This window comes from Anastrepha ludens, chromosome 6 (assembly GCF_028408465.1).
Source record: "Anastrepha ludens isolate Willacy chromosome 6, idAnaLude1.1, whole genome shotgun sequence".
Lineage (NCBI taxonomy): Eukaryota > Metazoa > Arthropoda > Insecta > Diptera > Tephritidae > Anastrepha > Anastrepha ludens.
The window spans coordinates 54,121,075-54,136,340 of record NC_071502.1 but is presented as its reverse complement, the minus strand read 5'-3'; the positions used below and the strand labels follow the sequence as shown (position 1 = coordinate 54,136,340).

General features: G+C 34.7%; 1 protein-coding gene across 1 annotated transcript; it reads left to right on the top strand.

Moving 5' to 3' along the window:
* The first annotated feature begins 9,020 nt into the window (after positions 1-9,020).
* Positions 9,021-14,843, top strand: LOC128867751 (uncharacterized). Its single transcript, XM_054109219.1, has 11 exons — positions 9,021-9,078; positions 9,154-9,404; positions 9,472-9,628; positions 9,983-10,230; positions 11,553-11,688; positions 13,230-13,338; positions 13,409-13,486; positions 13,575-13,922; positions 13,987-14,089; positions 14,162-14,270; positions 14,330-14,843. The coding sequence occupies exons 1-11, from the start codon at positions 9,021-9,023 to the stop codon at positions 14,755-14,757; spliced, it is 2,025 nt and encodes a 674-aa protein (XP_053965194.1). The 3' UTR covers positions 14,758-14,843.
* The last annotated feature ends 423 nt before the right edge of the window (positions 14,844-15,266 follow it).

Genomic DNA, 15,266 nt, shown 5'->3' with positions numbered 1-15,266 from the left:
AAACCTCCGAGTATATTTCTGCCATGAAAAAGCTCCTCATAAAGATGTTTGCCGTTCGGAGTCGGCTTTAAACTGTAGGCCCCTCCATTTGTGGAGCAACATCAAGGCGCACACCACAAATAGGAGGAGGAGCTCGGCTAAACACCCAAAAAGGGTGTACGCGCCAATTATACATATATTGTATATATATAAATGATCTTCAATGTTACTTTATTAAAAGAATCCTCAAGCTACCCGAGTTCACTCCGAATTATGCAATAACAGTAGAAAGTAATTTAGAAGTTAGCCAAATTTATTCTTTAGAGCTACACATGAAGTATATCTGGAAAACCATTTATAAATACAATTGTAAAAGACTCCCACACAAACTACCACATGGCATATTAAGTAAAAAGGTGTTTTGGCTTAAGCATCTGAACGACATGGGAATGGAGATCGGTCTGAAGTTTGAAGCTTATCATTATCTTTAGGAACAACATATTGCAAAATTCACAATTTGGTTAGTGGAAATAATCGTTTGAAAGAGTCGACAATTCAAAGGTTGGTCCAAAAATTCAATATCCTGGTTCTGTCGAAGATAGCAAAAGGCAGATAGATTGACAGACCAAAAACTGGATGTTCTGTTGAGAATTTTGCCGCTGTAGCAGAAAGTGTTGCTGAACAATCTTTAATATTGATAACTCGACGTTCTCAATAATAGGCATCTATGAATTGACTGTTGGGTGGATTTTACCTCTAGAGGTTGGTTAGAGTGGTGATTCATCCAGAATCAAATTAGCGCTTCCGAACCATTTTGTTGACCTCTAGAGGTACTCATGGCAGACTTTTAAATGATATCATTTTTCATATTGTATATAATTGTCAAGCGCCATATTTTAAATAAAAATAGTGAACCCTAAAATAATCTACATTTTTACAATTTTTATTCTCTGGGTGAATGCCATTCGGTTGCTTCGGGTTCGAAACTCACAGTAGACATGAAACAACAATTAAAAAGTTTAGTTTTTTCTAATGACGTGCGCTTCTCGGCAGGCAATGGCCAGCCTCCGAGCGTACTGTTGCCATTAGAAAGCTTCTCTTAAAAACTACCTGACGTTCGGAGGAGGCATGAAATGTATAAATATTTCATAACTTCCATAAGAAATCTCCATATGCAAGTATACTATAGTGGAAAAGAAAATATCACACTCGTAATTGGCTCAGTGAAATTATGGCAAATGTACGAACACGTAAATTTTTTTAGTGCTAAGATTATGCTCGTATTTTCGATTTTGTAAAGCTTAAACACAGATAATAAAAATAATTGTCTAAAAACAGGCAATTGAACAAAGTGGTAAAATATTATATTTAATGCTGTATTTATGGCGGCTAAGTTTTTTCCATTTAACCTTTCTCTTTCTTTGTTTAGTTTTCCAAAGTTTTTTGTTTTTTTTTGGCAGGCGACTTTGTACGATTTTTTGGCAATTTCTGAGCACTTAAAACTTAATTATTACGTCGATTTCGAAGATATAGTAGATATGAAAATCAAAAACTAAGGAAAGCAAAAGAAAACAAAAGAAAATAAAAAACAAATATTAAAACTGCAAACAAAGTTAATGTGCAGTGATTATTTTCACTAACTTACGTTGTTGTTGTTGTTGTATTTTTATACCATGCCCATGCAGAGTTGATGAGCTGTAGCGGCTGTTTGTGCTGCCACACTGGCCATAACTTCGAGTAATATCATGACTAGCGGCTGGCAGCTGACAGCCTCCAACCGTTTGCCGCCGACCGACAGCCGCATAAGCATTTACACACTCATAAATACATTTTACTTTTATTTATGACTTAAGCTAACATTTGCCTCAACGTATTAAATGCATACGAATCAAGAGACTCTTTCTTTACCAGCCCTTTTTAAGTGTCACGCTGCGCATGTGCATTTGAACTTTACAGAGCAGCAATTGCGCTTTAATCGGGCAAGCGAAAGTGGCGGTAAATTTTGGTTTTCAAATATGCACAAATAAATTTAAAGCCAATAATGTTTTTTTTTATTGTTTTTTAAACATATGCATATGCGTGGTTTTTGCAAATCAATTGAAGACGTTTGCCCTAAATGAAAAAGTGATTAATTGTGAAAATGTAAGTATTTACGAAAAGTGTATCACACCATTGACTTAATGAGTTAATTTTTTTATTTACAGCATTTAATATCAATGCATACATATGTATGTATGTATGGAGGTATGTCTACTTTTTCGGCACTTCACATTTTTTTTTTCTTCTTTCTGCTGCGTTAGCTTGACAACTGAATGTCTTATGACGAATATATAATTGCATGCAATTATGTATTTTTAAGTTGAGTTCACTGATATTTTAGTTAGCAGATTTCTTTTGCGGCAAGAAAAAAGTTAAAATTTGGCTAGTTCAGCATTTAGTTTTCACTTTCACGAAAGCTGAAAAAATTGATGAGAAATTATGTTTTATTACTCGTATAATAGAAATCTAGTGTTTGTTGCCGAACTTGGAATAAAGTAATAGAGTTTGAGAAAATCATAGACATATTACCCTTTATTGGCGGCACCCTACAAATCTTCTACATTTTCGTAAGCATAAACTCTATACAATTTGAAAAACACTGCTTACCGTTAATTTAGAATTTCAAATTATAAGTTCTAGCTAACAAATCTTATACTTGCTCTAACCTCTATTAATTCTTACCCCTGCGATTTCTTCTCATATACAACCCGTTGCAAACCTAAAAAAATGCCACTACTTTTATTTATAAAAATATAGTTCATACTACAACTAAAATCATACTTATAACGCACAGCTTCTAACTTTGGAAATTTTTTTTTGAATTTCATTAAAACTTTTAAATTTTTAATGAGAGAATTTGAATTTTTTGCACAGTTGTATAGCCCATTGAGTTTTAGTACTACAAAGTGCAAGTTTCAAATAACTACAGACTACAACAGTACCTACGTTGATTTTTGAGATTTTTTTTCGTTGAGATGCGTCATACCCTTCTTCCATAGAATGTACGAGTAGTTGGTCAAATTTTTTTATATGGGAGAAAAAACCTAGCCACTAGTCTGTCCTTGTGCCTTATTAATTGTCGCTGAAAGACGTAAACTAATAGGAAATCGAAATCGGATTATTTGATTGGGTAATTTGTTGGAATAATTGGAATTAGGGAATTAAAATAGAATAAATTTTGCCACAAACAGGTGAAATAGTTGCTTTAATAATTTTCGTTTGCAGTTTTTTTTAACCCTCAAACGAGGTTTTAAATTTCTTAAAAATCCAATCCTCCAATTTTTAATATGGTTTTGTGTGTAGGTACTCCTGAAGCTTTTAGGCCATTTAAAAATTCGACTGTATAAACAGTTAGCTGAATCTAAGAACGTATAGGTCACTTATTCTCCAGTTTTTCCCAGAGTTGTGCAGTTCATTCTAGCTGAGCGCTCATTTCACGACGATAATATATGAAGTTCGTATGCAAAGTGAAACTTCAAAAAGTAGGTGTTCACCTGTTTTATATTATAAGATACTTTCAAACCTTTCTGAATTAAAAAATTTGTGGCAACGCCATTAAAAAATATGCTTTTCCATTAAAACGCTCTCAATCAAAATTTGGCTGATTCCCACATTCTAGTACGTAATTTATCTGCACTGTGATTCAACTGATTCACTATTTTCGCCTTAAAATCTAGGTGGCAGCGCTATGCACAAATAATTTTCGGTATATCCGAATTTGTATTTGAATTTGTTATTAATTAAAATTTTTTTATTTAAAATCACACGGTAATACCTTTAAAAATAGTTATTAAAGCTCTCTTTACATATATTTGATATATTTTATTGTAATTAATATATTTTTGTAATAAATTTCTCAATTGCTAAGAAATAGGTGTGCAACACGAAGTTAATATGTTTTTTGGTAAATGATGTCTAAGCACATTTCAGCTCATACCCATATCTTATTATTTAAATGAAACTCCTTTTTTTACAATTAAAATCATTTGGCAATACCAAAAAAAATTTTTTTGAATAAAATAATCTTAAAAATATTTGCCTGGATATCAACTGCATACTTATATAGAACATTTAATAAATTACATTTCTGTATACAAAAACAGGTTGTCACCTAAAACTAGTACTACACATAAATCTAATACGATTTTCGAATGGTGTAAAACATTTTCGAAACAAATTTCTCTGTTTTTATATATCTGTACATATCGCACCCTAAATACAAAAGGGTCATAACTCAAAATTTTCCCCACTCGAGCTTGACTTGTTTACAGTAGCACAGAAAATCAACTATGTGACATATCACGCTGAAATTTGCCATGTAAGCTTATAACAGTCCTACCAAAAAACAAAAAAATTATTTTTGCCATATGTCATTCCGTTTTCGGACCGTTTTATTGATAACGTCTCGTTCATATTTGAGCAGAAGGTACATTTTGTGTTGTGACGCTTTTGTATTTAGGTTGCGATATGTACAGATAATGCGCTGAAAGCCCCAATGCCATGTAATGTTTGCTGACCTATCTCAGAAATGAGAATGGCGTTTGGATAACATATTGACCCACTTGAGGTACCTTTGAACATTTTTATTTTTGGTAAGTAGCATAAATATGCCATACAACTTTTTGGTGTGCCATTAGAGCATCCTATTTATCTAAGAATGCCTTAAACAGTTAAAAGTTATACGAGTTTTACTAGTCACTGATAATAAATCATAAATTAATTTCTTTTCACCTAAAAAGTATCATTTAAACAACCAAATTATATCACTTAGCCGTATATTTGGAAGACAAAACTAAATTAGATGTGCCCATTATTGGTTTTCTAAATGGAAAAATTTCTTTTTGACTGCAATCCATTAATTATTGCACGTTTTCTCATTTCACTTCGAGAGAATTTTTACAGATTTGGTATTTTGCTTTATTATTTATTGTTTGACAGAGCGTGTACATGTTTACAATATTAATTGTATAGGGTATCCCATTAATACCACTTGTTTTAAATTTGACGACACTTTATTTTGTCGGACTTACAACGTCGTTGACAGCTGTCACCTTGTGACTTTTTTCTTTGGGGCCACGTGAAAGTGAAGGTCTACGCCAACAGCCCAGGGTCGATTCAAGACCTCAAAGATGGAATTCGTGAGGCTATCGAGGAGATAGGGCAGCCACTTTGCAATTCGGTTATGGAAAATTTCATGAAAAGGATATTGTCCTGAAAGCTGGTCGTCCTGATGTTAATTTCCACTATTAACGGCATACCTTCCTCTTTATAATGAAATAAACATCCGATCATTTATTTTAAAAAATAGCATTTTTCTTTGAATATCAAAATAACACCTCTTATTGGAAAACCCTTTAGTTATTGAAAGGTACACATAATTAGCAGGCGTGGAATGTATGATAATCAACTACCAATTTAATGAAAATTTCTGAGTCACGTTTTGAATTTAAAATCAAGATTATGCGAATTTGTTTCTACGAGGTTTTTTTTTAATGAAATAGAACTTTAATAACCTATAATTTATTTAATATATTGTAGAAGAAATCTAATTAAAAATTGAAAAATATGCAAAGCGCCATTAATGAAATTATATCCTGTGGGCTAAAATGCCATAGAAGGCTTCTTGAAAAAAGTACAACTATCTGCACTATGCTATACCTAAAGCAAATCGAAAATACTGTTAAAACGAACAACAGCAAGTATAACTACCATGCCAACATCAAACTTTTTCATACAAACTTTATTGGCTTTAATTTTCAAAACATGCGGCCTAAACAGCACACCCTATGTAAGTGATTTGACCAATCTGTTAAACGGTTATACCGTCCATCATACTCTTAGAGTTTTTTATTAGCTTTTTTAATTTAACAAAAGCAGAAATAAAAGCAACAACAAACCAAATATAAATAAAACAAACTGAAAATAAAAAAATCTGTCAAAATTCTCGCTGCAATGATCTGAAATGATGAGACAGCCAAACAACGCTAAATGGGCTAACACATCTGATAAGTTAAGAGTTTTGAACAATTTTGATTGCTCAACAAATGAACATCGTCGAACTCACTTTTGCTTTTATGAGCTTGAGCTGCTATGAATGAAATTGAAACTAGGGGACAGAGAAAAGTGTTAGCAGTTCCAGATCAATCAAAAAATAAAACAAATATGATATTTATATATTTACATGTTTTCTTATCGAAAATGGTTAAGGTAACCAGTAGCCGAAAAAAATATACGACCTTAATATTTTGCAAATTTTGACTATTTATTTATTCAGTTTTTAGTTTAAATTATATTTTTATCGAAAACATATTTCATTCTATTACAAAGGCCATACAAATCCAAGCTTCAAACTTTGCAGAGGATGTATAAAAATTAGGCAAATTTTTATTCAAATTTCAAAATTTTTAGTAAGAACTAAAAAAAAAAAATTGAGTACGCAGCCCATTAAACTTTAGTATAATAAAGAGCAAATTGGAGTTGCGGATTTGTTATTTGAAGAAAAGGTGCCCTACCAAAGAAACACATTATAAAAATGTTTCTTTCTTTTCTAGCAACTGTACACATGTACTTTAATATGATATTAAAATATGTCAGAGTTCTTTTTTTAATTCGAGCAAAAAAGGTTAAACTTTTGATTTAATCTTGTGAATTTTTTTTCTATATAGTTTAAAATTTGGATTTAAATAGTTTTTTGTAAGCAAGGAAAAAATAAAATAATGAACATTAAAAAAGAGAAAAAATAGTAAAAACATTGAAAATATTTTTTTCTATTATACATACTACATTCAGTCAAAAAAATATCGGGAATTGTTCATTAAAAAAGCGCGCGTTACACATATGTCTAAGTTTTTTTGTTGGAATGTTGGTATAACTGTCCTTTATAGTGTCGCAGAGTTTAAGTGTGATCTGTCAATTAGTTTGTTCTTGGCATTTAATTATATAAGTCAACAGCAGGTGAATAAAAATATCGAACAAAGAATTTGTCTTAAATTTTGTGTGTTTGAATGGGATTTCGTATGCCGAATCATTGAAAAGCCTATGGTGAGTGTGCTTTATCAAAAACATGGACTACGAGTGGTATACGGCTTTTGAAGGGGGGTTCAAGAAGTCGTGGAGGATCTGGTCGCCCATCAACGTCTTCAACGGACGAAAACGTCGAAAAAGTCAAGGAAATGGTGCTGGAAAACCATCATTTAAGTTTAAGGGAGGTAGTGACACGTAACCTTAGCGTGTCTCACGAATCAATTCGCAACATTTGACACCATCAATTGGGAATAAGACGCGTGGCTGTTCGACTCGTTCCAAGAGAGTTGAAATTCTTTCAAAAAATTCATCGGAAGTAGGTGGCTAAAGACATGTTTGAGCAAGTGAATTCGGACCCAACGTTTATCCAGCGCACCATAACAGGTGATGAGACGTGAGTATTTGAGTTTGACATGCAAATCAGTCAACAGGCGGCTGAGTGACGCTATCGACATGAGCCAAAACCACGTCAAAGTCGGTCAAAAGTGGAAGTTATGCTACTCATTTCCTTTGATTACCATGGTGTTGTGCACTTGGAATTCATTCCAAATGGTTCCACGGTAAACAAAGAATATTATGTGGAAGTTATGCGACGCTTGAGAGAGAATGTGCGAAGAAATCGGCCCAAAATTGGGGAAAGAAATCTCATGGATCTTGCATCATGAGAACGCATCGTCTCACAAGGTTCTTATTGTGAACACTTTTTTGATCAAAAACTCAAGAAATATCATCGAACGACCACCGTATTCACCGGATTCAGCCCCCTGTGACTTTTTCCCTTTCGCAAAACTTAAATTGCCACTCTGCGGACACAGCTTTGAGTCGATAGAGGCCATTAAGAAGAATTCGCTGAAGGAGCTGAAGATGATCTCTTCAAACGCGTTTAAAAGGTGCTTTGATGACTGGACTAGAAAAAGTTTTTTTTTATAGTGGTTGCTTCTCGGCAAGCAGTGTCAAACCTCCGAGTGCATATTTGCCATAAAAAACCACACGCCTTTTGGAGCCAGCCTAAAACTCTAGATCCCTTTGTTTGTGTAACAACCTCAAGACGCACACCACAAATAGCAGGAGGAGCTATATATATTGCCGGAATAACGCCAAACATATTGGAAAGAATCAATAAAAATTGGACCGGCCGCTTGAAGAACTGCCAGCCATTTTGCATGATATGATATTTTATTGAAAAAAAAAAAATACAGAATGAATTTGATATCTCACATCGATGTTATTTAATTTAAATTTATTTTCCTATCGTTCTTATCTGGTCTCTCTATAATAGCCTAAATTATTAATTAAGTTTTTGTATAGTAAACAAATCTAGCGCTATTCTGGCTTCCATTCCTTAAATTTCGTAATTGCTTAGTAAATTTATTACAAAATTTATTTACTTTGCCATTAAAACAAGAAACTAAAATATTTTGATATGGAATTTTATAGATTTACTGGTATTCGCCAGTAAACTTGCGATACAAATATTTGAAGGCTTGGAGCGCAGCCCTTCTTCAATGAATGGCGAAGAAAGAACAGACGTACCATCGACTCCATTCTAATGGGCCAGAGTGATTTAAGCACAAACGCATACATACATATGAATGTATTTTTTGTAAGTCTGCAAATATATTGCGGTTACTATACTAATTTCACATGTAAATGTTTAATTTTTCCAAATGAGCAAGTCGTCTGAACTATTCAACCTACATTTTCTACTGCCGCTCTACTATTTGCTAGGCAATTTGGCAACTATCAAAATTGCAAATGGCTTTATTATGAACAGAGAAACGTTATGTGACATACAATGAACAGTTAATTGTTCGGTAAACAAACCTAGTCGTTTTTTTATTTCAGCTATTTTCAAAGTTTTACAAAGTCTGGCAAATAATTGGCTTATATTGCAAGGAAAAACGCTGACGAGGGCCAGTTCATTTGGAGACGTTGAAGAAGTATTCTATTTATTATCTTGAAACTGTTGTGATTCGAAAATGTTGCCAATAAATTTATTGCACAGCTTCTATTGGTCAAGAATGCTTGATGTGATAAGTTAATGTTTACTTTGTTGCTTTCTTTAAATTTTATTCCAGGAATATACTAAATTAAAATTCTACTTTTCCACAGTGCAAAATTATCTTTTGTCCACTACAACGTGTATCATTTGGTCTGAGAATGAAGAATTTTCAATTAACTGGCAGAATATAAATCCACCAGCCGCTGCAATCGTAAATATACGCCTGCATAATTTGGAGGCATCTTTTCCTGAAGATATAGTGGATTTTGCCACCAAACGTGAAGAGCTTCTCAATGATTATGTGGTTTTGAATCCACTGGTGGAGAAATTGACTTTGTCAATCGAAAAATCGCATTGTGAGGTAGATTTGTTTATGACTAATTTGAGACTGTTGGATATTTATATTACATGTATTTTCATTATCGCAGAATTTTATAACCTTCCAAATGGATATTCCAGTTTTCATTGAAGCGATTATAAATGCAAGTCGCTATTCGATTTGGCGTTCGGTAAATAATAAATTCTTATTCGTCTACAATAAGGATGAATTGCTGGACGAACACTTTCAACATCACTTTTTTGAAGGTAAGTTCGAGTTGTCTGATGGCTGGTAATACAGGAGCTGATAAACTAATTTAGTATTACGAGTTTTATTCGCGTAATAGCTACACTGAGGACTATCGGAATTTTAATTAAATTTTGGAATCCGATAACATTAGTTTTTAATGAAAAATTCACCTCGTTGGAAAATTGATTTCTGGTTAGCTAAACACGATAATTATAACATTGTTTTAGAAATTTTTACGAAGAACGTATTTTTTGTATTTTTTCTTTTTGTATTGTATTTTTCACTTTTTTTATTTCTTTTAAAAGTCTATATATTGAACTTTTTGCCTGTTTTGAAAAATCGAATTAAAAAAATCGTTTTTCATTTCACAGATCAATCCAGCATACTTCTTATTGAGAGATCGAATACCAACCCAGAAATTTTCGAGTTGAAAACAAACAAATTTGTTGGTCTACGTACGGATAACCCCAAGCAAATTTATTCGATTGATCGTTTCAATGCCTCAAGTAATACTTTTCTGCACAGCAATGTTCTCTTTCCGGACAAGTTGGAAAACCTAGAAGGCCGCGAAGTAATTATGGCAGCTTTTGACTATCGGCCAGATATCGTTTTGAAATATGTGAGTAGAATTTTTTACCTTGCACAAATACAATCCGCAAACTTTCTAATCCTGAACGCACTTATCTTTGCGTGATGTGACAAATTAGTTGGGTTAATATCTTAAATCAACAAAAACAAAAAACACAGATATACCAAATAAACCAATTTTTAGTTGAAATACACGTCAAAACAAGTCTATGCGCAGAGGTTGACTTAGACAGGATCCTCCGGATTGAGCGAGTTGCCACACTGAGCGACGGTGAGGCGACAATCAAGGCACTGTCATTCTGTGAGATTAAGTCTTTACCAGTCCTTGAGGGTATCGAGAAACTGAATTTGTTAGGAATGCACAATCGCATGCTGCTAATTTGGGTCGGAGGGCTCAGGCGTATAACTGGGAATGAAGTGGCATTGGTAAGGCAGGCTGCAGCCTTGTCATTAATAGGACCCGATCCCTTCTTTGCTATGGGACAACACACCGTCAAGGCGATGCTTTGGAGTGAAAAGCTAGGGCTAGCTCCAAACTATGAGGCACGCCAGGGGAAGACCTCACTGGGGTTACAACCAAACGAGGTTTACAAAGTCATAACTCTCCCCAAGGATTAAGTGAGAGTACTCACGGGGATTCTCACAGGTCATTGCAGACTGTGAAGTACATGATCGAGATATGTCGTTTCTAGGACCAAGTCCAGGAGACTTCAATGCACCTTCTCCTTGAATGCAAAGCTATAGCGCGGAGAAGCTTGAGACATCTTGGCCATTTGCAGCTAGAATAAAGTCACATACGCTCAGTCCAACCCAGCTCTATCTTAAGTTTAGTAAGGAAGCTGCGTCTGGATGTGATGAGTAGAGGGCACAAAAGATCATGGAGTCGAAGTGAAAACCTAATAAGCGCTACAATATTGAAAGGGTTGGCAACTTTTCCAGGCTTGCGACCTTGGTGCATGAAACATCAAATGATAGAAAATGTCTTTTCTAACAGCGGTCGCCCCTCGGCAGGCAATGGCAAACCTCCGAGTGTAATTCTGCCATGAAAAAGCTTCTCATAAAAGCCATCTGCCGTTCGGTGTCGGCTTAAAACTGTAGGTCCCTTCATTTGTGGAAGGAAATCAAGACGCACACCACAAAACGAAGGTGATGTATATACATATGTTCTTATTCTTTACCCATGCTTCTGAATATGTTATATGCAGTGTTAGGTTCAGTGAAGAAATTGAAAGTATTTTTTAGTAGTCTGTAAGTGTACGACGTCATAAAAGATTTCAATCCTGAGCCAAATGCATTACTAACTTTTTCTTTGTGTTTAGCATTTTCTTAAATTTTGTTTGATTTCTTTTTAAGTACCCTGGTGCACCATCGCGTGACAGAGCCTTTGCAGCAGACGATGTCAATGGTGATGTAGAGATCGATGGCACAGAGGCCAGAATACTTAAGGAGTTTTGCGTGAAACGTAATTGTTCAGTAGATGTTGATACCTGTAAGTAACCTACTAAGATTAAATAATTAAATTTAAATTTTCAGAATTTTCAAACATATTAAAAAGATAGATTGAAGTGTAAAAACCCATACAATTTCTTTCACCATTTCCTTCACACTTCCATTTGATTCTGTATACGTGCTGTAGGGTACTCATTTTTCACCCTTTTGCACATTTTTATGGTAAATCTGTTATCCTTACATTTTAGATTTATCATGTACTCAGTCTCTTTTACGGAAAAGTACAAAAAATACTCATACGAGTTAAAGTGGTATATTTGTCATAAAATTCTACTATAGGTGTCTTAATACACCAAAGCTTAAGACTGAACTTAAACGCCAGATATAAATTGACCCTTACACTCTTTGTGGTGTTCCAAATATTTGAGGCGCCTCGACTCGAGCTAGGACATCGAACAATCCTATTGAACCTCTTCCAAATTATGTTCATTTTCGCTACTCTACGTTGCTGAATTACTATCGCTTAACATTTCTAGGCGTAGATTTTAGACCAGTAAATTGGACTCAGCCTTACAGCATCTGATTCTATATGCAGCGAAGGGTTTCCTGGGACATGCTTCGTATAACTACCCAACATTTTGTAAATCATGACTCGCGAGCCGGAGGGTTAGTAATTTACGAGTAGGAGCCGAAAGCTACAACTCCATGCAATCTCTGTGAGATGTGAGATCACTGTTGACCAACCAAGTGACACTAACCCAAGTTAACTTGAGCAGAGAGAACTTGCAGGAATGCGATATTGTTGTAGCAAGCATCGCGTCTAATCATGCCTCTGTTTGAACTTTTAGTACAGCCCCGTACATAAGTCTTAAGGGCAGTCGCAATCGTAGTTTGCCTTCTAGTCAGGGCCATATCAATTTGATCCGTACATAAATATTTACGAGTATGGAATTGTGGGTTCTCCTCATATCTCAAAAAGAATTTAGTCATATTCAAGAGCCCAGCAGAGCACTGTTGATCAAGAGGGATCGACACCTAGTTCCTATAGCTTTGCATTTTAAATAACTAGCAGACCACCAGACTATCCAATATTTTTAATCACACCACTTGCTCTTACGATTTCTTCCCCCCTTTGCAGAGTTATAAGAATAGCATAATTTTTTTGTAAAAATGTAATTTCAACTTTTTAACCGGAATTTTTAGAGTTTTTCTGGGTAAGTAGTTTTATAGCCTTTACTAAATGCAAACATTTTTTTATATACATAAATTCGAGCGTATACTATGAGTTGTCAAAAATCAACAGTACTTTGTAGTCACTTGAAACTTGCACTTTGTTATCCTAAAACTTGTTACAAAAAACAAAACAACTGGTTAAAAAATAAAATGTTTGAATAAAATTTTAAAAAATTTCATATAAAGTTTGAAACTTAGCGTTTTATGGTTTTTCTTATAAAAAAATAGTGGCGTGTTCATAGTTTTGCAATGGGTGTATACGAGAAGAAATCGTAAGAGCACGCATCAAAAATGGTTAGGGCAAGTACAACTTTCATATGTAAAACAACTTGCTCACCTTAACTGCAGCTGACGCCTATGACTGGGGCGTTGCTTATAGGAATATGACTGGAGAGGCTGCTTTGGGTATGATTGCCAGAGGCAAAGCAGAAGTGGGTATGAGCGCCATGTATACCTGGTAAGTACGTATACCTGCATAGCTGTGCTAGTAAGGGTAGTCGAATACTAAAGTGATTTTTAATTCATAGGTATGCCGATTATGTGGCGCTCGACATGTCGATGTACATTGGACGCTCGGGAATCACCTGTGTAGTGCCGGCACCTAAGTACTTAAAAATTATAAAATATACTGATTAGCTATTTTTATTAATATCTTACTAAATAGGATTTTCTATTACCTATTTTCTATAATAGACGTTTAGCTAGTTGGTTGCTACCGATTGAACCTTTTCAGCCTGCACTTTGGGGTTTCGTGGTCGCTTGTTTATGCGTAGAAGTACTAGCGCTGCTCTTCATAGATCATTACAGTGCAATAATTAAAGCTTTAAATGAAAATTCGCATTCCACAACTAAGAATAGTTGGCTACATAATTTTGAATATGCCTTCTCGACAATAATGCTGTTATTTGTCTCGCAATCGAACAAGGGCGCCATGGTGGGTTTTACACCAATAAGGGTGATGCTGTTCGCCTGCTTCTTGAATGACATTGTCGTAACGAGCATTTATGGTGGTGGACTGTCTAGTATACTAACTGTACCTAGGTAAATTATGCGATTAAACATGATTTACATTCAATATGTTTTGCAACCTACATTTTTTCAATAGCATTGGACTAGCAGCCGATTCGGTTGAGCGCCTCTATGCCTTTCAACTCAAATGGGGCGCAGACTCTGAGGCATGGGTGGCGGCCATACGCGACGATGAAAGTGTAATCTTATTGATTTGTGGAATGATTTTTATTGGTATGAGAATGTTCTTGCTTGTTTTTAATTTTTTTCAGGAAATCATGCAGGGTCTGTTGCGCAATTTTAAAATTTATACGGAGGAAGAACTCAAAGAGCTGGCTCAAACTGAAGAAATGGGATTCACCATTGAACGTTTACCTTTCGGTAAATTTAAATGCAATACACATTTATTCACAGCTCTATCAAGAAAAAAATTCTTCCAGGCCATTTCGCTGTGCAGGAACATTTGACGAGCAGCGTTTTAGAGAAGATGAAAATTATGATAGAGGACATTTATTTTCAGTACACTGTCGCATTTACCGCACGCATGTGGCCGATGTTGGGGCGCTTCAATGAAATGGTTTTCATGTGGCATTCTTCTGGCTTAGATAAATTTTGGGAGTGGCGCATTGTTGCCGACTACTTGGATGGTAATATTCAGAAGATGCTGATGGCTTCACTGTATGCAAATTTGGATGATATTGGACCGGTTAAATTGGGCATGTCGAATTTCGTGGGTATGTTGTTGCTTTGGTCGCTGGGTATAATTTTTGCCGTTTTGGCTTTCTTGGGAGAATTATTATTGACTCATTTGAAACGTGTGAAGAAAGTGGCTGCAAATGAAGAAATTGAAATAAGGGAAATTCATTAAAGTAGTAGAGAGTGTGAAGGGAAGTACCAACAAACGGTTATTTGTAGTTGTTTAAGCCTTTTAAATGTAGTTACTTAGTAGCACAAATGAGTAAAATATACAAAAAAAAAAAAAAAAAATCAGTACTACTGACGTGATCTGTTTTACATTTAGAAAATTCTGTACAGAAATAAAAGCTCGATGGGTGATTACCAAATGAACAGAAAAGTAGAAATTTAATTGACCAAATTTCCAACTACGAAGCTCTGCTCAGAAAAACTGCAGTAGACCCCTTGTAAAGATAATAAATCCCCCAGTCCTCGATACAAATATGTACATCTGTATTCAAAATGGTAGGAGTGCGACGAATTACCAAGTTTTAAATTATTTTTATTAATTTTTATTTTTTTTATGTTTTTTTTTTAAGTACGTGCATTCTACAACAAAACCCGTATAACTCAAAGTTGTAATCTTTCCACGAAATTGACACAAATTTTAGAAACTTAAAAAAACATTAAAATTTCCAACTT